The sequence below is a fragment of the Grampus griseus genome (assembly GCF_964374135.1).
Source record: "Grampus griseus genome assembly, chromosome: 7".
Taxonomy (NCBI): domain Eukaryota; kingdom Metazoa; phylum Chordata; class Mammalia; order Artiodactyla; family Delphinidae; genus Grampus; species Grampus griseus.
The window spans coordinates 34,384,683-34,408,726 of record NC_139001.1 but is presented as its reverse complement, the minus strand read 5'-3'; the positions used below and the strand labels follow the sequence as shown (position 1 = coordinate 34,408,726).

The following is a 24,044-nucleotide window of genomic DNA, read 5'->3' as shown; positions in this document are numbered from 1 at the left end:
CAAAAAGAATAAATACCTAGGAATAAACCTACCTAGGGAGACAAGAGACCTGTATGCAGAAAACTATAAGACACTGTTGAAAGAAATTAAAGATGATACCAACAGATGGAGAGATATACCATGTTCTTGGATTGGAAGAATCAATACTGTGAAAATGACTATACTACCCAAAGCAATCTACAGATTCAATGCAATCCCTATCAAATTACCAATGGCATTTTTCACAGAACTAGAGCAAAAAATCTTAAAATTTGTATGGAGACACAAAAGACCCTGAATAGCCAAAGCAGTCTTGAGGGAATAAAACGGAGCTGGAGGAATCAGACTCCCTCACTTCAGACTATACTACAAAGCTACAGTAGTCAAGACAATATGGTACTGGCACAAAAACAGAAATATAGATCAATGGAACAGAACAGAAAGCCCAGAGTTAAACCCACGCACCTATGGTTAACTCATCTATGACAAAGGAGGCAAGGATATACAATGGGGAAAAGACAGTCTCTTCAATAACTGGTGCTGGGAAAACTGGACAGCTATGTGTAAAAGAATGAAATTACAACACTCCCTAACACCATACACAAAAGTAAACTCAAAATGGATTAAAGACCTAAATATAAGACCGGACACTCTAAAACTCTTAGAGGAGGGCTTCCCTGATGGTGCAGTGGTTGAGAGTCTGCCTGCCGATGCAGGGGACACAGGTTTGTGCCCCAATCGGGAAGATTCCACATGCTGTGGAGCGGCTAGGCCCGTGAGCCATGGTTGCTGAGCCTGCGCATCCGGAGCCTGTGCTCCGCAACAGGAGAGGCCACAACAGTGAGAGGCCTGCGTACCGCAAAAAAAAAAAAAACTCTTAGAGGAAAACATAGGAAGAACACTCTTTGACATAAATCACAGCAAGATCTTTTTTGATCCATCTCCTAGAATAATGGAAATAAAAACAAAAATAAACAAATGGGACCTAATGAAACTTAAAAGTTTTTTCAAAGCAAAGGAAAGTACAAACAAGATGAAAAGACAACCCTCAGAATGGGAGAAAATATTTGCAATCGAATCAACAGACGAAGGATTAATCTCCAAAATATATAAACAGCTCATGCAGCTCAATATTAAAAAAACAAACAACCCAATCCAAAAATGGGCAGAAGACCTAAACAGACATTTCTCCAAAGAGAACATACAGATGGCCAAGAAGCACATGAAAAGATGCTCAACATCACTAATTATAAGAGAAACGTAAATCAAAACTACAATGAGGTATCACCTCACACCAGTTAGAATGGTCATCATCAGAATATCTACACACAACAAATGCTGGAGAGGGTGTGGAGAAAAGGGAACCCTCTTGCACTGTTGGTGGGAATGTAAATTGATACAGCCACTATGGAGAACAGTATTCAGGTTCCTTAAAAAACTAAAAGTAGAATTACCATATGACCCAGCAATCTTGACTAATGGGCATATACCCAGAGAAAACCATAATTCAAAAAGACACATGCACCCCAATATTCACTGAAGCACTATTTACAATAGCCAGGTCATGGAAGCAACCTAAATGCCCATCAACAGACAAATGGATAAAGAAGATGTGGTACATATATACAATGGAATATTACTCAGCCATAAAAAGGAACCAAATTGGGTCATTTGTAGAGATGTGGATGAATCTACAGACTGTCATACAAATGAAGTAAGTCAGAAAGAGAAAAGTAAGTATCATATATTAACACATATATGTGGAACCTAGAAAAATGGTGCAGATGAATTGGTTTGCAGTGCAGAAAGAGACACAGATGTAGAGAACAAACATATGGACACCAAGGGGCGAAAGTGGTGGGATGAACTGGGAGACTGGGATTGACATGTATACACTGATGTGTATAAAACTCATGACTAAAAAGAACCTGCTGTATAGAAAAAAAAAATACATGCACTAAGCAGACGTTAGTGCCATCTCTTCCTTGAACAGCTTGGTTTCTTGACACATGTTTTCAGCTAGTCTCTGATCTGAGTTGCAATACCTATGAGACAGGTGGAAAGAAACAAACAAAACAGAAAAAACCAAAAACCCCCAACCACACAGCACCACGTCATCCAAGCCATAGAGGTTTACCCTATGGTAAACCTCTCTTCTCTTTTTTCTATAGCTTGAAAACTCTGTCAAAAGCCCTGTATACCTTAGGAAATTGCACTGAATTCCTATTTCAGAAAATAATAAAATCTTGATTCTCTCTGAGTCAATAACAATCTCTTCTTGACTTAAATTATCAAGCCCACTTTCTTTTTTTTTTTTTGGCTGCATGGCTTGTGGGATCTTAGTTCCCTGACCAGGGACTGAACCCATGCCCCTGCAGTGGAAGTGCAGAGTCCTAACCAAGGATCGCCAGGGAAGTTCCTCAAGCCCACTTGCTAATGAAAGATTTTCTTATTCAGATGGTTCTTTGTCCTCTGTTAGTGAGGTATCTGTCAAAGCCCTGAGTCTAACTGTATGCTATTTTTTTATAAAACGAGACACTGGAACCAGAGTATACAGCAACCTTGTTACCTTACTGCAATGGGCAGGCTTTCCATAATAGCAAGAAGCAGAATATCCTCTGCTTTTTGCAAGGTTTTCAACTGAGAGTCAGGTCAGTCTTTGTTTTATGACCAGTGTGAGGTTCAATGAATATGTAGGTTAAATTGGTAACAGAAATTAATGGTACATGCATATCAAAGAAACTAAGACCCTGCACAGGGAACTATATTCAAAATCCTGTGATACATATATACAATGGAATATTATTAAGCCATAAAAAGGAACGAAGCTGAGTTATTTGTCGTGAGGTGGATGGACCTAGAGACTGTCATACAGAGTGAAGTAAGTCAGAAAGAGAAAAACAAATACTGTATGCTAACACATATATATGGAATCTAAAAAAAAAAGAAAAGAAAAAAACAAGAAAATGGTCAGAAGAACCTAGGGGCAAGACGGCAATAAAGATGCAGACCTACTAGAGAATGGACTTGAGGATACGGGGAGGGGAAGGGTAAGCTGGGACAAAATGAGAGTGGCATGGACATATATACACTACCAAACATAAAACAGATAGCTAGTGGGAACCAGCCGCATAGCACAGGGAGATCAGCTCACTGCTTTGTGACCGCCTGGAGGGGTGGGATAGGGAGGGTGGGAGGGAGGGAGATGCAAGAGGGAAGAGATATGGGAACATATGTATATGTATAACTGATTCACTTTGTTATAAAGCAGAACTGACACACCATTGTAAAGCAATTATACTCTAATAAAGATGTTAAAAAAAGAAAATCCTGTGATAAACCATAATGGAAAAGAATATGAAAAAAATATATATACAGGTATAACTGAATCACTTTGCTGTACAGTAGAAATTAATACAACATTGTAAATCAACTATACTTCAATAAATTAAAAAAAGAAACTATGACCCTGATGATTATTATAGATCCTGAAGAAACAATAAATAAGAGAAAAATACGTAATTATACATGTATAATTAGAGTACGTCAAACAATTCTAATCCAGTGAACCAGTTACCATTTACAAAATAAAATATGCAATAGTGATGTCACACTAATTTGTGTTTCATTTGATCAGGACAGTATTCTGCTGTATGCACTTATTCTTCAGATTTGCTGCTTATGTACTATGTTTTTCAGCTCACAATAAGAACAATTTACAAGTAACACTCCTTGCAACATACCTGATCCAGTTTAGCCCTCTTTAGTTTCTGCAGTGTTCTATCAGAGGTTAAAACTTTTGAACTGCTGTGGGCTTCAAAATATTCTTCTACTAAGTCACTCTGAAAGTGGACAAAGCAAAGTGAGTTCTTAGTTTCAGATATTTGTTTTATATGAGGACTAGACAGTAATATTAGCATAAACAGGATATGTGAAATTCTTTACTTGGCAGTCAGTATTTTCTTTTTGAAGCAACAACACAGACTAAGGACCAAGCAAATTTAATTCCAGTAATAAAACTGAGTAACTCTTAGGGTCATAAAAGTTGAAGAAAATGACTAGATTGAAGTAGTCGGCCCAAAAACGATTCCTAAATTCCAACATATAATTCCCGTTTAGACTGGAAAAAAAAAAGGGTCTTTACAATCAGGACCTTTGTTTTGTCTCACACACTCCTAGCAAATCCTTTAATTAGTACAGTTGAAGGACTGTGGAAATGAGAAAGACATCAACAGCAAGGTAAAAAAAGACTTGCCTACTATTCCAGTAAAATGACTCACCACGTGTTCTACTGATTTGGGGCAGAACTGAGCTCCGTGGTGGTAAGGAAGGAATGGAAAGTCATTCAAGCAGGAGGCTTCCTAGACTGCTCTGAGTCTTTACAGAGCACGCTGGGATAATTAGCCTTTTCTCAGACCATAATATGTGCAGTGTTCTCCAAACGACCCAACATGGGTCCATAGTCACATCATTTAATACTTACGCTGTTACATCAGCAACGTTACAAAAATGAAACTATATAAAAAGGTATATACTGAGAAGTCTTGCCTCCAATTATCCAATTAAAATTTATTTAAAAGCTCTTTTATTCAACTGAATTGTCACCTTTAGCATATACTATGGTACTGATACATGAATATGGATACAGAGAAGCCAGGATACGAAGTCCAGAAATAGACACAAATATATGCGGGAATTTATGTGAAAGGCTGAGAAAATGTAGAAAAGTGAAGAAAAAAAATTATGTTCATCCTCCCATTTGGATCTCTTAGGTAGCTTATCTTTGAGATATTACTGATTTTTCTTTAAAGTCTCTCTTCACTTACTGTTTTATCTCTTTTCATTTTCTTAGAAGGCGTTTCTTTGCAAACAGGAGCCGAAACTACTCTATTCTGAGCTTGAATCTGTTCGCTCAATATGACTTCATTAGTGTTCTCTTCACATTCCTGTGCAACCCCTTCATCGTCCTCCGAGTTGGAAGCAGAATATTCACTTTCACTGTCAGAATGAAACCTTGGAACTGTGTGGGGAGGAAGCAATTGGGAAAATTGGACAGTTTGACAAAAGAGGCATTCTGGGGTATTAGGAAGAGTGTGGGCTTTGAAGTAAGAGATTGTGCCTTCTGGTTTTGTCATTACTTGCTGATGATTTCACCAGAGCTAGTTATGTAAGTTTTCTGAGCACCAGTTTCCTCACTTATCAAATGAGGCTACCAGTGCCTAATTTAATAAAGCATTGTGAAGATTACATTGAAATGCATGTAAAACAACTAACAATGGCTAACACAAACGAAATGCGGCAGAAATTGTCAGTCATACGTAATACCATTCTCTTTCCTTCTTCCTTGCTAATAGAATTCATTGTAAAATGTGGCAATGTGCTCCACCCTAAGGGATAAATAATCAGTAATTTAATTGTCGTTTCCTTTGCCAGATACATGCTCTCTCAGCCTCCTTTGCAACTAGAGTTGGCCATGTAAACCTTTAACCAATGAAACTTGAGGGGAAATTTGCTGGAAGCTTCTGGGGAAGATTTTCCTCACTTATGGAAGGAAAGCCCCTTACTTATACCCATAGCTTAAAGCTATGGAAGCCATTTTGCAATATAAAATATCAAAACCAAAGATGAAAAATGCCAGCGGCAAAGCGAAAAGAAGAACCTGTATCCTTCATGACACTGTTGAGTCACTACATCAACCGTGAACTGTGTATCCCTAGACTTCTAATGATGTGAGATACTTCAGTGTCCATGGCTTAAGCCATTGTTATAGAATTTTCCATTGCTGCCTACTGAAAATGCCATCCTAACTGACAGAGCACTCAATAAATGACAGCTACTACTTTAAGTACTACTAATACATACTCACAATCCATCCCATAGTAGATATAAGAATTATATTTTTAAACAAACCATGGCCACCCCCACCACTCTCCAGAAATAATAAAGCTAGTTTTATAATCATAAAGTAAGGATAAAACTTACACTCAACAAAATAAGTATAAAACTACCATAAAAGGTTAACTTCCAAAATATGAATGAAATAATTTTAAGCAAATCACTCTTTATTTTGAAAAGCATATTTCAGAATATCCAGAGTCAGCAAATAACAAATATAGATATTGAAAAAGAAAAAAAAAAAAAAAAAAAAGGCTTGATTTTGTGGGCATATATAGCTTAGCAGATTCAGATTTGCACTGACTGCTGCCCATGGTAGATGCAAGGGTTAGAAGTGGTAGGAGGTACCAGACAATGTCTTTACCCTATTTACATGAATACATCACACATGTTGATATATTTGTTTGGTGGTGATTGAGGAGAAGGAAGTTCACCCTTTCTCTAAAAAGGATTCTTCTGTGGGGTAAGGAGGAAACTTAAGATGTGGGATGTATTTGACATAAAATAATAATAATCAATTGCATATATCATCTTTTATTGCTTCAGATATCCAATAATTTAGTGTTATAATTTTTATGTTGATTAAAAATGTATTATCAACTCTATACGTTGAAAGAAGAAGGGCTACAGGGCATAGATTTAACAATGTTAGCTAATATTATTGTCAAGGGGTCAATCCCAAGAAAGGAGTTGACATCTTTCAGAAATATAAAGGTCAAAAAGTCATTTGCCCCAAAATTAAATATTTAAACCCCAAACCAGAGAGCTCCCTGGCAGTCCAGTGTTTAGGACTCAGCGCTTTCGCTGCCGTGGCCCGGGTTCAACCCCGGGCTGGGGAACTAAGATCCCACAGGCCACATGGTGTGGCCAAAAAGACCCCCCCAAAACATAAAAAAAAAAACCAAACCATTTTTAATTTCCCCAAAGGCGGGAACCATGTCTGTTTACTTGGCTTTGTATAGTATTCAGTACCACTATAAATATTTAAAATTGTTTCAATATATTGATAAAACTTCTAAATAAATCAATAGAACTATTTCTAAAACTGTCTCAGGCAAATAAACTAAAAGGCATGTTATTTTATTGAAGAATTTTAACTAACCTCAATATCCATTGACTATGATGTAAAGACATAGTGCTAAGTGTTATGAGTTAAAATATAAGATATAGTCCTTGCCCTTAAGGAATCTACAGCTTAATTGAAGACATGAACATATCCTTTCTTTCGTGAAAAGAAATAGCAATAAGTAGTTATAATAATAAAAAGTAATAATAGCCAACACCTGTTAAGCACATACCAAGGTCAAGCACTATGCTAAGCACTTTGACATCCTTTATTTCAATTAATCTCAAAATAACTCTGAGGCTGGTACCATTATTATCCCTATTTCGCAAATGAAAAAAATTGAGGCATAGAGAGGTCCCTGTAAGTGGCAGCCCAAAGACAAAATGTAAGCATTCTAAGACTAGAACCTGTATATTTAACCATTATTGCCTGTTTAGATGCTTCTTTTTATAAAAGCTCAGTGTAAAAAGAAATACACACCTATTAGTCTTTTCCTTAGCCCACGAGGTGCTGTTGACAGAAATTCACTTTTATCATTGTTCTGTTTAAAAATAAAAAAGCAATATAGTTTATATAGTCAAATAATAATGATGACATGAAAATTAATGATGTCTCTGAGTGAAAGAAAGGCTAGAAGGAAGAAAAATATTTTGTTTTCAATAGACATTAGAACCAGATGAGCTCCTTCCTAGACCTGGAAGACAACAATATATGAATTTGTTGCAGGGGGAGAGTATGACAACAAAAACGATACAACGAATTCCGAAGGATTCCTAGAGTGGTTCTAGAAGTTGTATTCCAGACACCTGCGAAGGATGCACTTCTATTATTATGTAAAGAAAAAGCTTATCAGCCTTTGAATCATTCTTCACCCATCAGATTAGCAGAATATTTTTTCTAAAAAAAGGTAATACTGTCCAGGGATGATGAGTAAGCAAGGAAATGGGACTCCTATAGTTACTGCAGTGGGCCTTTGCATGTACGAGCAATTTACTGGTGTTAAAGTAGTCTGTGAGAAGGAGAGAAAAAAGATTTCTACTTTTTACTTCTGTATTTTTAATTTTTTAAACAGTTTACAGAAGTATAACGCACGTTTTTCTTTTCCTTACAGAATCCTTTAACACCATTCAATTTCTAGCACAATAAAATGCCTACTGGTGTATACGTGATAACTTAACAGTACTAATAAAAAGATAAAGTACCCTGTGTTTTTTTGGCAATGTGAAAATACGACAAAAAATTTAAATCTGTTATCTTGTGATAAGTTGTTGGTGCTAGTTACAAATATTATAACAATTTTTATTTGAGATATTAAGAATACTATTATAATAGGTGATCTGATCACCTATTGGGTTTATAAAGTATATCACAGTATATTTCAAACCTCTTTGGTCCAGATCCTTACAATTTTTTTTTACGTTTTGCCACCTTGATCCAGTACACATATGCATATATAACTTAACCAAATTATAATTAAATAATACTTACAAAACAGAAATTTTCTAATTTATCTATTTCATTTTTTTAAACTGTAGATCATGCCCTACTAAACTGATTTCAAGACTGAGAGTTGAGACAACCTATATCCATATAGCTTAATTATCAGGTCTGAGAATATTTGTGTCAAAATAACCATTTCAGAAAATTCTTGCTCAAAAAGATAAGGCTATAAACTATTAAATAACTTCACTGTTTGCTACAGAAATTTCTGCAAACTAATTTATCTTGACAGTTTGCTCATTTGGGCAACCTATTTTCCCATCAGGACAACAGACTACTTACCAGGGCAAACAGCTAGCTTATCAAACTTTGGTTTACTTATCAAAACTCAATTCAAGACCCTCTCCTCACTGTGTCCACTACTCCTAAAATACCATGCCATGAATTCTGCCTAATACAGATCAGTTCCCCATCTTGATAGATGTGCCTTAAACCCCTCGAGTCCAGATCCCCAAGCCCTATACATATTCTCTCCTGAACTGCCCCTTCTAAGACAGTGCACTAAGACTTGCAGACTGATGTTCTCTTTTATTGTGGTATGTAAATATAATACCACTGATTAACAGGTTTTCTGATGGTCTCTTAGGGAATCAACAAGATCCACTAATGTGATGTGATCCACAACTTGAAAAAGAATGCCAGAAGACCCAACACAGACAAAAATAAATAAATAAAATTAAATTAAAAACAAACAAACAAACAAAACACCCAGGGGTAGTTCTAACACAGAAAAGGCACAACAGGTGGGTCCAGAAGACCTAGCTTCATTTTCCAGCTTTTCTCCTTCCTAGTTTGGTGAACTCAGACAAGTCACTTCACCTCTCTGAGCCTCAGATTCTTTATCTGTAAGTTAGGTATTTAATTGGCAAATACCTATAAATGATAAAAGTATTATCTAAATTAAAAGATGAAATGGATATTTTTCATCATGTCTTAACTTTGTAACACTAAGGGTTTTCCTTGTTTTTACTCAATTGCTTACCTTCAACTGAACTTTGTCTGAAGCAGAATGCCCTAAAGAATGAAACAAAAAGCCATTACTTACTACAAATACTTCACTTTCCATAATAGCCTAGTTTCATTAAAAGCAAAGGTGCAGGTTCTACCCAGAAGCCACTACATATTATTGAATTCTCAATTAATTGCATCTCCACTAGAGGCTGAACTGTCACTATTAATTTTATGATTTCTCCTATTAATGACATTTCTGTAGCACTCATGTAACAAGAAAAAATGGAGTCCTTTCCATTGTTCATTATTTTAAAAGTACACTATTTAATCTAGTTAGAATGGGTCATTCAAAAACAACTGCTCCACAGTTCTCCAAACTTCCAGGGCTTCCCTGGTGGTGCAGTGGTTGAGAGTCCGCCTGCCGATGCAGGGGGCACGGGTTCGTGCCCTGGTCCGGGAAGATCCCACATGCCGCGGAGCAGCTGGGCCCGTGAACCATGGCTGCTGAGCCTGCGCGCCCAGAGCCTGTGCTCCCCAATGGGAGAGGACACAACAGTGAGAGGCCCGCGTACCGCAAAAAAAAAAAAAAAAAAAAAAAAGAAAGACTTCCAAATCCCCAAAACCTTATTTCAAATAGTATTTGCCAAAGCAAATCTTCCACGAACATTTGGCTAACTCAAGCAAATGACAACAGGATTTAAGACTGTTTCTAGCTGGCCCTGTCAATCTGTACAACTTCAACCCACACAGATCTTTTCCCCTTTTACTGATAGCTAAATACGGGTATACTAAAGCACACAGGTTGGGGTATTAACTGCATTTACTAAATGAATTTTCAGAACAGAAAAGAAGAAAATATATAAAAATGCACTTAGACAAGAAAGTAAAGTAACATATTATAACTTTGAAGCAACTATGAAAACTCTCTTTAAAGAAGTGAAGTTAAAAAAAAAAAAAAAAAAAGAAGTGAAGTAAAATCTTACCCTTGCTACATTGAGGAATGTCTATGGTAATTTCAGGATCACTCTTCAAATTGGATGAAACACTTTTTCTTGGTGTTTTTGCTAGTTCTGAAGCTGTAAACAGACAAAAGAAATATATTAAAAAAAACTTTTAATGGACAACAGTAGATTAAGAGGGGAAATAGCCTTATTTCACTTACATAAATTTAAAAAAAAAAAGAAACCTGCTGTTACTAATATCAGAAAGATAAATAAACCTAGCCATATTAAGAGTACTACTGCTTTCACCTTTACTCACCGTCTTCCAAGTCTTCCTTCAGTTATCCACAGGTCTCACAAAAAAATACAAATAAAGAGCTAACTTTGACCTTGCTGGTTTCTCCAATTATCACACACTCTTCCTCTCTCTTCTCCATTGACAGGTTTATACTCTTTCCATTTCTTTACCATATATATTTGAGGCACATCTCTGCTAACAGTTAAGAAAGAATGGCCAGAAAGTGGGATCTAAAACCAACTGAAAACTGTGTATATTTAAAATTATACTTTTAAAGCTCTTAAGTCTCCCATAAAATGTGGTTTATTACTTGTGTCTAAAACTCTAACACATATTAATAATGTATAGAATATGATATAGCACTGAACAGATGACATTTCTTCTTTTATTAATATTTATTTATTTATTCATTTATTTGGCTGTGCCGGGTCTTAGTTGTGGCATGGGGGATCTTTAGCTGCAGCATGCGAACTCTTAGTTGCAGCATGTACATGGGATCTAGTTCCCTGACCGGGAATCAAACCCAGGCCCCCTGCATTGGGAGCGTGGAGTCTTAGCCACTGGACAGGGAAGTCCCAGATGGCATTTCTTCAACTGAGCATCAGATGAAATAGTTGGCTTCTGAACAGAAGGGGCCAGGACTTCCCTGGTGGCGCAGTGGTTAAGAATCTGCCTGCCAATGCAAGGAACATGGGTTTGAGCCCTGGTACGGGAAGATCCCACATGCCACGGAGCAACTAAGCCCATGAGCCACAACTGCTGAGTCTGCGCCCTAGAGCCCGTGAGCCACAACTACTGAGCCTGCATGCCATAACTACTGAAGCCCGCGCACCTAGAGCCCGTGCTCCTCAAGAGAAGCACTGCAATGAGAAGCCCGCAAACTGCAACAAACAGTAGCCCCCGGTCGCCACAACTAGAGAAAGCCTGTGTGCAGCAACAAAGACCCAACACAGCCAAAAATAAATAAATAAATAAATTTATTTTTAAAAAAGGGGGCCATTTAAAATGAAAAATACAATGTTTATCTTTTTTTTTTTTTAAGATGTTGGGGTAGAAATTTATTAATTAATTTATTTTGGCTCTGTTGGGTCTTCATTTCTGTACGAGAGCTTTCTCTAGTATGGCAAGTGGGGGCCACTCTTCATCGCAGTGCGCAGGCCCTCTCACTATCGCGGCCTCTCTTGTTGCAGAGCACAGGCTCCAGACGCGCAGGCTCAGTAGTTGTGGCTCACAGGCCTAGTTGCTCCGTGGCATGTGGGATCCTCCCAGACCAGGGCTCGAACCCGTGTCCCCTGCATTAGCAGGCAGATTCTCAACCACTGCGCCACCAGGGAAGCCCTACAATGTTTATCTTTAAAGATGCTCACATTCTCACACTGTGATAGGCATATGGGAATTGAGTCTAACTGAAGGAATAGATTTACATTTCATACACTAAGAACATTGTTCACTGAGAACACTATTTAAATTCTCTTCCATCTTTTTTTTTTTTTAAAGAGAAAGTATAGTTGAATTTGTGTAAATTAAGCCACTTCACTGACTCAAACTCTTTCTAACCTATTTCACACAGCTTTATCCAATCTTGGAACTGACCCAAGATATTCATGACAGTCCCTACAAATGCACTGGCTTCTTTTTTCTTAACCTCCTCGATCCTCTGTATCATTCATTAAAGTTCTTTATATCTTTCTTTGAAATTATTCCTCCATCTGGGTTCCATGGTATTAGCCTGGTCCCTGGCTACTGCTGGTAGTTATTCCATCTCAACTTCACTGCCCTCATCCTCCTAAGCATTCTAACCTGCAGGTACCTAAAGCTCAGGCATTGGCCTTCTCTTTACACCAGAAAAATATGCCATGTTTGGATTAAAGGCTGTTGATCCACAGGATAGGAAAAAAACCTTCACATCAACAAAAAGCCACAAAAGTACAAAGTAACTTAGCTGAGATCATTTTGGTTTTATATTGAAACATAAAAATCCTCTGCTTTTAAATAACTTTAAACTACAAAAGGAGAAAGGAAGAAAAAGGAAGAATTGAAGAGGAAAGGAAACAAGAGACAGCCATCCATGTATGGATATTAATTTCAATAATAAAAAATTGGGGCAAATATTTAATTCATTTGTATTATATTTCACACAACAACTGGTCTGCAACATATTAGAAATTTTAAAATAAAACTCCTCTTTGCCTAATAATAACTTCTCATCAGGTTATTATCTGATCCTATCTATCCAATCTAGTTTCAATTTCCTTAAATTCATCTTTCTCCAAGCTGGTCAAACTCCTTACTGTCCTTGTCCTTTCTATGTGGTAATTCTACTTTTGCTTTTTCTTTGCATTTACTTACTCATCCTGGACGTGTTCTCTGTGTTTTACAAAGCCTTCCAATGTAACTCTTGCTCTATTTCTAGCCCTATATCTTGGTTAGTCCAATTATATTTAATCATCTTTTATACTCAGAGTAATATATGATTTTCTGACAGATCATAACTTATTTTAATAAGGCATTCTATTTTATTGATATATTTAGATGTAAACACAATTAGCAAAAATACTTAATAAGTCAAAGAGCGACATAACTAAACACAGGTCCTAACTAAACACAGATCTTGGAAAGTATGATCAGTCTTAAACTATCCAGAAAACTATCTTTTCATGACTATATTTCTTTCAGATGTGATGACAGAAACGCCCATCATAACAATACTTAAGTTCCTCACAGCACATATAGATATGAGACATGTATCACTGCAGTTATGTGCATGTTGACTTTCCACTCAGGGAACTTCTACTTGATTACTCCAGTGAGGTTCCATTTTTCTTTTCACTATTAGTTCTTTCTCCAATGCTTCATTGTCGTTAGGGTTTCACTTTGGCCTTGGTGTCTATCTGATCTTTCCTCTAGTAATTATATTAGCATTTTCCTCTGGTGTCCCAGAGATCCTACACAGAATTCAGTCATTTTTACAGATCAAAAATTTTTAAATTTCTTTTCTTAAATTATTTTTTATTGAAGTATACTTGATTTAAAGCGTTGTGTTAGTTCCAGGTGTATAGCAAAGTGATTCCGTTTTTTTCAGATTCTTTTCCCATATAGGTTATTACAAAATATCAAGTATAGTTCCCTGTGCTATACAGTAAGTAGGTCCTTGCTGTTTATCTATTTTCTATATAGTAGTGTGTATCTGTTAATCCCAGACTCCTAATTTAAACCTCCCCCCACTTTCCCCTTTGGTAACCATAAGTGTGTTTTCTAGGTCTGTAAGGGTATTTCTGTTTTGTAAATAAGTTCATTTGTATCAAAAACATTTTAGATTTCTTTATGTAGATAATAAACTCTAAGAAACACATCAATTAGTGTAAATTACTGTATGTACCATGTTAGGTTCAAAATTAATGATGCATATAATATTATACCTTTCAGAAAAACTGAATTTTGCAAATGCTTAAATTGTATTATGTTCAGAAACACAGGTCTTATAATTACTTCTTATATGTCCCTCATCAGTGTCAACACTCAACAAGTGTGACATTCATTTGACTTTGAATGTTTAAATGATCACTGACTACAATGATTGCATAAAAATACACTTAAGACACATATATAGATGTTCTATAATTATAGATTATAAGTCCTCTTATACAACGACTACATTTTGCCAGGTAGTTAATTATTATTCCCTTGCTCTTAACTTTTTGGTATTCTCAAACTTCCATAAACTTATGGACCTCCTTAATTTTAAAGTGCTTTCACGTGTTATTTCCTTTCCTCAAAGCTTTCAAATCTGATGCCTCATGCCGCAGGATCCAAGAATAGCGCCACCCAAATTTTTAAAAAGAATTAAATTGCTAGTTTAATTTTAATGTTATATATAATTTATTTAAGTCTAGTTCTCTGAAAATCAATAATTCACATGTAATTAGTATAAGTGGTAACTGGGGTAAGAAAAATGTTAGAACAGCCCATTTCTAACAATTTTACATAAATAATTTTCTATAATATGAACTCTTTTCTTCTACATACAGTGTAAAACTCTTATTCAATAAATTCAGAATATCTCTGTGTGACTTAAGTCACTTGTTTACATAACAAAAATTTGTTAAGAGCCTGTACTAGATGTTGTGGGAAGGAATCTAAGACAGGGTCTCTACTATAACCTTAGAACCTAGCTGAGAACAGAAGACATCTGAGCATGAAAAAAACTAATGACTTTAAGTATGCTTGAAAATAAAATAACATCCCTCATTCATTCTTTTAGTGAATGCAATGGGGTGATAACAGTGGGAAATGTGGTTAAATACACCTTAGAAAAGGTGAATAGTGATTACAGAAGTCAGAAAAGCAACATACCTAATTTAGCCATCTTTTCAGGGTGTTTTCTATTCTGAAAAGAATAAACTTTATTCCCACCATCTGTAGCAGAGCCATTTTTCAAGGATTCTGAAAGAAAAATGCAACATACATTTAGGAAAAATGGGTGAGGTTAATTAACAGGAAAAAAAAGACAGAATTTTAACAAAAACTTAGGATTTGTACCCCTCACTGTCTTGCACAAATGTTTAACAATACATATTTATAAATAAGATATTAAAAACACACAGTAGACTATGATACTGTTTACATAAATTTTAAAACACAGAAAACATGTTATTCACAGATACACAAAGATATATAAACAAACACAACAACAATAAAAAGCCCACTAAAGAACACTCCAGACTAGAGGGATATGCATTCAATTCATGATAGAAGTTGCTCCTGAGGAGGGAGGACAAAAGGGACTTTATTAGTTATGCTTCTTTCTTTTTTTTTTTAATAAATTTATTTATTTCATTTATTTTATTTTTGGCTGCGTTGGGTCTTCGTTGCTGCATGCGGGCTTTCTCTAGTTGTGGCGAGCGGGGGCTACTCTTCGTTGTGCTGCGCGGGCTTCTCATTGCAGTGGCTTTTCTTGTTGCAGAGCATGTGCTCTAGGAGTGTGGGCTCAGTAGTTGTGGCTCGTGGGCTCTAGAGCACAGGCTCAGTAGTTATGATGCACGGGCTTAGTTAACCCGTAGCATGTGGGATCTTCCCAGACGAGGGATCGAACCCACATCCCCTGCACTGGCAGGCAGATTCTTAACCACTGTGATGCCAGGGAAGTCCCCAAACCTTTAATGAGTTTATTAAAGTGCCAAACTTTCCGAAGTCAGTGTTTGCTCCCTTTATTGCTTAAGAGTTCCCATTGGTGTGTATATGCACGAACACTTGGTATTACCTAAACTCCTTAATCTTTGCCAATCTAGTGGGTACAAAATGAATCTCACGGGGAAAGGCATTTTAATTTCCTTTCCCTAGTCACTAATGAAGCTTAACACCTTTTGACGGGTTTCTTATTTCCAGAAGAAGAAATATCTTCTCTATCCTGTGTCTTGTCTTTTCACTTCTTGATAATGTCATTCAATGAAGAGAAGTACTGGATTTTTAAAAAACAGACTGTTTTTTAGAGCAGTTTTAGGTTCACAACCAACTCAAGTGGAAGGTACAGAGATTTCCCATGTATCTCCTGCCCTACATATCCACAGCCTCCCCCCATTAACAATATCTCACACCAGATGGTACATTTGTAAAAAAAACAAACAAAATGAATAAATTAAAATTAAAAAACAAAAACAAAAAAAACAGAGTGGTACATTTGTTGGAATCAATGAACCTCTGTTGACACTTCATTATCACCCAGGGTCCATAGTTTACATTACGGTTTACTCTTCCTGTTGTACATTCTATAGGTTTTGACAAAAGTACGATAACATGTATCCATCATTCTAGTATCATACAGAATGGATTCACTGCCTTAAAAATCCTCTGTACTCCATCTATTCATCCCTTCCTTACTCCTGACCCTTGGCAACCAATGTCTTCTTTTACTGTCTGTATAGTTTTGCCTTTTCCAGAATGTCACAGAGTTGGAATCATACAGTATGTAGCCTTTTCAGATTGACTTCTTTCATTTAGCAATATGCATTTAAGGCTCCTCCATATCTCTTCATAGACAGATAACTTATTATTTTTTTTAGCATTGAATAATATCCCACTGCATGGATGTATCAGTTTATTTATCCTTGGTTGACTTCTTGGTTGCTTCTAAGCCTTGGCAATTATGAACAAAGCTGCTACACATCTGTGTGTGCAGGTTTTTGGGTGGACAAAAGATTTCAACTCATTTGAGTAAATATGAAGGAACACAACTGCTAAGTCACATGGTAAGAATATGTTTAGTTTGTAATAAACTGCCAAACTGTCTTCCAAGGAGCTGTACCATTTTGCATTCCCACTAGTAGTAAATGGGTTCTTGTTACTCCACATCTCTGTCAGCATTTGGTGTTGTCAATATTTTGGATTTTGGCCATTCTTTTTTTTTTTTTTAATATTTTGTTTTTTTGATGTGGACAATTTTTTTAGTCTTTATTGAATTTGTTACAATATTGCTTCTGCTTTCTGTTTTGGTTTTCTGGCTGTGAGCCATGTGGGATCTTAGCTCCCCGACCAGGGATCAAACCTGTACCCCCCACATTGGAAGGTGAAGTCTTAGCCACTAGACCACCAGGGAAGTCCTGGATTTTGGCCATTCTAATAGATGTGTAGTGGTATCCCACTGTTGTCTGAATTTGCAATTTCTTAATGACATATAACGTTGAACATCTTTTCATATGCTTATCTGCCATCTGGGTATCTTCTTTGGTGAGATGTCCAGGTCCTTTGCTCATTTTTTAATCAGGTTGTTCGTTTTCTTATTGTTGAGTTTTAAGAGCTCTTCATATATTTTGGGTAACAGTTCTTTAATAGATATGTCTTTTGCTATATTTTCTCCTAGCTGTGGTTTGTCTTCTTGAGAAGTTCTGAATTTTAATTAGTTTGTCAATCTTTTCTTTTGAGTACACATTTTTAAAGAAATTCTTCTATAAGACCAAAGCCATATTCTCCTATATTTTCTTGTAAAAGCATTTATAATTTGCTTTTCATGTGTAAATCTTTAATTAAGGTAATTAAGTTGTTTATGATGGCAGTTAGGAATCCAATTTCTTTCTTTTTTTTTTTTTTTTTTTCTTTTTTTGCAGTACACGGGCCTCTCACTGTTGGGGCCTCTCCCGTTGTGGAGCACAGGCTCCGGACGCGCAGGCTCAGCGGCCACGGCTCACGGGCCTACCCACTCCGCGGCATGTGGGATCTTCCCGGACCAGGGCACGAACCCGTGTCCCCTGCATCGGGTGCCCCTGCAGGCGGACTCTCAACCACTGCACCACCAGGGAAGCCCCCAATTTCTTTTTTTCATAAGGATAGTCAATTGTTCCAACACCATTTATTGACCAGTTCATCCTTAGCCTAGTGATCTCCAATGCTACCTCTATCATATATCTATAATATGCACATATGGATAAGTCTGTTTATGGAGAACTTGTTACTATAATTATGTAAATTAAATGTTTGGCACATAGACAAAATATGAATAAAAAATATCAAGTAGTTTCTATGTAAACTAAATTAAATGCTTTAGAAAGACTTGATAAAAGTTATTAACTAAAAGAACTGATTTCAAATTAGGTATGGATGAGAAACCATAAAAGATTTAAGAAAAAAACTGAAAAACATAAAAGCACACTACATTCAGACTGCATCAGAAGTGTCTTTAAATGATCAATCTAATGGAAGGAAATAAAACTTGAAATCCTAGATAATACATTATGGATATGCTACCTAAAAATACCCAAAACCAAAACCAAAAGGTGCTGCTGTTCTTCAACCAGCTGACTGGCAAATGTATATTTAAAGAAAAGACAATGATACATAAATATCTACATATATGTTTATATGTAGAACAAAATGTTTAGAGTATATAATTATTTTTATGATTTCCTTGTTCTGATATTTTGATAAATTGACCAATTAACAATGGCTCTAATCACACTGGCCAACAGGGATTTAGTATAATATATAAATAAAACTTTTTAATAGTTTTAAAATTACTCAAAATAGACAATACCAAAATAACTATGAACATACAATTCACAGAAGTTAAAATGGCTAATAAATAAAAGAAAAAATGTTTAATGCTGATGAGGGATCTTAATACTAGTTGATACGATCTTCCTAGAAAGTAATTTAGCAATATGTAAGCCTTATAAAGTTCATATACATTTTTTTTAAATTAAGTTCATATACTTTCACCAGTAATTCTATTTGAGGAATCTCTGATGAAAAAAATAAGACATCTGAACAAAGATTTATGTTCAAGAGTAATCACTATGCATTAGTTATAATAATAAAAACTTAGAAATAATTCAGAAGTCTAACAGAGGAAACTATGTATTATTTATAGGTTAGAATATATTATTATTCAGTTACTAGAGTTTTCTTTGTCCAGAGAATAATCTCTAAGAATTTAACAATATGTTAAATTTAGAAAGAAATAACACTACTACTTCACACGCATTGGGATGGCTATTATTAAAAAAAAAAAACATGTGTTGGTGAGAATGTGGAGAAACTGGAACCCTTGTGCATTGTTGGTGGAAATGCAAAATGATGTAGTTGCTATGGAAAACAGTATGGTGGTTCCTCAAAAAATTAAAAATAGAATTACCATATGATCCAGCAATTCCACTTCTGGGAATATTCCCAAAAGAATTCAAATCAAGATCTCACAGAGATATTTGTACACCCATGTTCCTAGTAGCATTATTACACTGTACAGCAAAGTGAATCAGCTATACATATACACATAGCCCCTCTTTTTTGGATTTCCTTCCCATTTAGGTCACCACAGAGCACTGAGTAGAGTTCCCTCTGCTATACAGTATGCTCTCATTAGTTATCTATTTTATACATAGTATCAATAGTGTATATATGTCAATCCCAATCTCCCAATTCATCCCATCCCCCCCACTTTCCCCCTTGGTATCCATGTTTGTTCTCTACATTTGTGTCTCTATTTCTGCTTTGCAAATAAGATCATCCTAGTAGCATTATTCACAATAGCCAAAAGGCTGAAGCAACCCAAATGTCCATCAACCGATAAATAGATAAACAAAATGTGGTATATACATACAATGCAATATTACTCAGCCTTGAAAAGGAAGGAAACTCAAAAAAAAAAAAAAAAAGAAGTAAACTGACACTTGCTAAACATGTATGAACCTTGAGGACATTATGCTAAGTGAAATAAGGCAAACACAAAAAGACAAATAGTGTACAATTCCACTTATATGAGGTACCTAGAGTAGTCAAATTCATAGAGTCAAAGGAAGTAGAATGGTGGCTTCCAGGGGCTGGGGGAAGGGGGGACTGGGCAGTTGTTTAATTGAGTACAGAATTTCAGTTTTGTAAGATGAAAAGAGTTCTAGAGATCGGTTGTAAAATAATGTGAATATACTTAATACTGAACTATATACTTAAAAATAGTTAAGATGGTAAATTTTATATTAATGTATATCTTACCACAATATTTTTTACCACAATTTCAAAAAACAGATTTTTAATTTAACCACAATTAAAAATCTGACATCATCCTTAAGTTCAAAAATGGAACTCTGAATAAGGCTAAGTTAAAAATACTATGGATTGGGACTTTCCTGGTGGCACAGTGGTTAAGAATCCTCCTGCCAATGCAGGTGACACAGGTTCGAGCACTAGTCTGGGACGATCCCACATACCGCAGAGCAACTAAGCCTGTGGGCCATAACTACTGAGCCTGCACTCTACAGCCCACGAGCCACAACTACTGAAGCCCACATGCCTAGAGTCCATGCTCCGTAAAGAGAAGCCACCGCAATGACAAGTCCGCACACCACAAGGAAGAGTAGCCCCTGCTCACCGCAACTAGAGAAAGCCCACACACAGCAACGAAGACCCAAGGCAGCCAAAAATAAATAAATAAATAAAATTTAAAAAATACTACGGATGGACCACATATTTGTCTCAGAATTTTCTAACAGCCAACTTATAATCAATTAAAGAATTATTCTGTTCATAAAATTGAAAAAAAATCAATTGTTTAAGAGAAGCATCAATAAGACAAATTGCTCTTGAGGACACCTGTCTGATTGTTTGGGGGAGATCTTTCAGAAAACATTGTTTAATGCCTGAGATCACCTAGCACCTCCATGCAATGATTTTTCACCAGAGTGGATGGATTAATAGCATATAAGAGTTATGCCAGGTATGTCAAGATATGTGTTGCTTATAAGAAGCAGCTTATACTTCAATAGTAAGTAAAGGGATTGATTAATAAAGTATTTAAAGGTCCTTGTTGAAAAGTTTTTTCCTTTTAAATATTCCTTAAGATTCTTTGTGAAATGTCTGTGTTTTAAAAGTAATGCTTAACAAGACTTCCCTGGTGTCCCAGTGGTTAAGACTCAGTGCTTCCACTGCAGGGGACACAGGTTTGATCCCTGGTTGGAGAACTAAGTAAGATGTGTGGCCAAAAAAAAAAAAAAAAAATCCTTACTGTCTTCTGTTTGTAATTAAGGATTAGGCAGAAGCTTATTGTTCAGTATCTCAAATAAAGTTAAGCAAGATGGTAATAGATGTCACCTTTTCTTCCCTAAAGAAAACATTAAAAGAAAACTAAGAAAACTCTCCTTCCTACACCTTATCTGAAACACCACTCTCCACCCCTATACACATTGTGGCAAATAAGAAAAAAACAAAACAAAATAGGAAAAGTCATGTTTGCAAGACTTAACTGTAAGTTACGGGCTCCTCTGTCGTACATGCCAATTGGCAAATGAACAGCCCCACTTCCTGCGCTCGAGACAAACTTATGTGTGTGCATGTATGTGCAGACAGACAGAACACACCAAACTGTCAACAGGTCCATGTTCTTTTTTAAAAAATTAATTAATTAATTAATTTATCTTTGGCTGTGTTGGGTCTTTTTTGCTGCGCATGGGCTTTCTCTAGTTGCGGCGAGCGGAGGCTACTCCTCCTTGCAGTGAGTGGGCTTCTCACTGTTGTGGCTTCTCTTGTTGCAGAGCACGGGCTCTAGGCACGCAGGCTTCAGTAGTTGTGGTGCACGGGCTCAGTAGTTGTGGCTCGCCGGCTCTAGAGTGCAGGCTCAGTAGTTGTGGCGCACGGCCTTAGTTGCTCCACAGCATGTGGGATCTTCCTGGATTGGGCTCAAACCCGTGTCCCCTGCATTAGCAGGCAGAGTCTCTTTTTTTCAGTTTACTTTTTTTTTTTGATGGGAGTATAATTGCTTTACAATGTTGTGTTAGTTTCTGCTGTACAACGAAGTGGATCAGCTCTATGTATACATATATCCCCTCCCTCTTGGACCTACCTCCCACCCCCACCCCACCCCCAATCCCACCCATCTAGGTCATCACAGAGCACTGAGCTGAGTCCCTGTGCTATACAGCAGGCTCCCACTAGCTATCTATTTTATGCGTGGTAGTGTATATATGTCAATCCTAATCTCCCAATTCATCCCACCCTCCCCTTCCCCTCTGTGTCTACATGTCCGTTCTCTACATCTGCGTCTCTATTCCTGCCCTGCAAATAGGTTCATCTGTACCATTTTTCTAGATTCCACATATATGCGTTAATATACGATATTTGTTTTTGTCTTTCTGACTTACTTCACTCTGTATGACAGACACTATGAACTTTTAAGGGACCACAGGTTAAACAACCACAAAAACAGCTTGGCCTTATCGAGTAAAGTTGAAGACACCCATATCTTATGACCCTGAAATTCCACTACTTGGGATATATTCTAGAAAAACTAGTACATGTGTATACCAGGATAGATGTATATTCATAGCAACATTGTTCCTGATAGCTAAATGGCAGGTGGATTCTTAACCACTGCGCCGCCAGGTAAGTCCCAGGTCCATGTTCTTAAAGCATGCATTCTCAACAGGAATAATACTGCTCCTGATGCAACGGAAATGGCTCTTGGTGGGAGGAGGGGGAGTGTGGAAAACATCTTAGATATTGCAATGGTCTGTTGCCCTCCAAAGAATCTTAGAACATAAAGAGATAATCAGCATACATGTAGTATTAAAATTTCATGGGTGGGGGGTGATAAGGAGAAACAGTCTAGAAAGGTTCCTTAGGGGTTAATAATTTTTAAAAGGTTGAGAAATACAGCTTTAAAGCAAAGTTCCCCAACCAGTGTGCAGAAATTAAAGACATGGGTTACAGGTGTGCTGAGTATTGATCCTCTCAGGCCTCTGAGGATGCAGTCAGGGCCTGCAGAGGGGGTGGGAACAGGGGTCAGAAGCCCAAGGCATTTATCCCTGGTCTGGAGCATTTTCCTCTTTTCTTTCTTCTTTTTTTTCTTTGGCTGCACCAGGGATTGAACCTGGACCACAGCAGTAAAAGCACCAAGTCCTAACAACTGGACCACCAGGGAAATCCCAAATTTTCCTCTTTATTTCAGTGTGCCTCCAAATATCATTTGCTGTGGGTGCCGTTACAAGAAAGCACTGAATTTCTACTACAGATACATATTACCATTACAATAAGAAACTATTTTAAAGAAAACACTTAGAAAACATATTGTTTGCAATCTGTTCTTAGGTCTAACACAATAGTCAAGAATCCAAAGTTCTATTCAGAATATGCCCTAAGGGCTTCCCTGGTAGCACACGTGGTTAAGAATTCGCCTGCCAATGCAAGGAACATGGGTTCGAGCCTTGGTCCAGGAAGATCCCACAGGCCGCAGAGCAACTAAGCCCGTGCGCCACAACTACTGAGCCTGCGCTCTAGAGCCTGCAAGCCACAACTACTGAGCCCACGTGCCACAACTATTGAAGCCCACACGCCTACAGCCCATGCTCCGCAACAAGAGAAGCCACCACAATGAGAAGCCCGCGCACGGCAACAAAGAGTAGCCCCCGCTCGCCACAACTAGAGAAAGCCTGTGTGCAGCAACAAAGACCCAACACAACCAAAAATAATAAATAAATAAATAAATAAATAAATAAATAAAAAGAATATGCCCTGTCCAGTAAGCCTACTGAGGGACAATGGTTGTTTTTTGTTTGTTTTTAATTTATTTTTTTAAGATGTTGGGGGTAGGAGTTTATTAATTAATTAATTTATTTTTGCTGTGTTGGGTCTTCGTTTCTGTGCGAGGGCTTTCTCTAGTTGTGGCAAGCGGGGGCCACTCGTCATTGCAGTGCGCGGCCCTCCCACTATCACAGTCTCTCTTGTTGCAGAGCGCAGGCTCAGCAGTTGTGGCTCACGGGCCTAGTTGCTCCGCAGCAAGTGGGATCTTCCCAGACCAGGGCTCGAACCCATGTCCCCTGCATTAGCAGGCAGATTCTCAACCACTGCGCCACCAGGGAAGCCCAATGGTTGTTTTTTATATCATATCATTTAACACTGGGAACAAATCCAGAAACAGTATCACTCAAGAGGTGACAAA

General features: G+C 37.1%; 1 protein-coding gene across 2 annotated transcripts in view; it reads right to left on the bottom strand.

The window, feature by feature from the left end:
- The window catches only part of ORC2 (origin recognition complex subunit 2), a 51,089-nt gene that overhangs the window by 20,414 nt on the left and 6,631 nt on the right, over positions 1-24,044 (bottom strand). For both annotated transcript variants that reach the window (XM_082658626.1, XM_082658627.1), the window contains exons 5-10: positions 14,984-15,073; positions 10,375-10,467; positions 9,423-9,454; positions 7,421-7,481; positions 4,806-4,999; positions 3,723-3,821 (exon numbers count right to left, since the gene is read on the bottom strand). In XM_082658626.1, the coding sequence (XP_082514752.1) occupies positions 3,723-3,821; positions 4,806-4,999; positions 7,421-7,481; positions 9,423-9,454; positions 10,375-10,467; positions 14,984-15,073 (569 nt within the window). The remainder of the gene's footprint in view (positions 1-3,722; positions 3,822-4,805; positions 5,000-7,420; positions 7,482-9,422; positions 9,455-10,374; positions 10,468-14,983; positions 15,074-24,044) is intronic.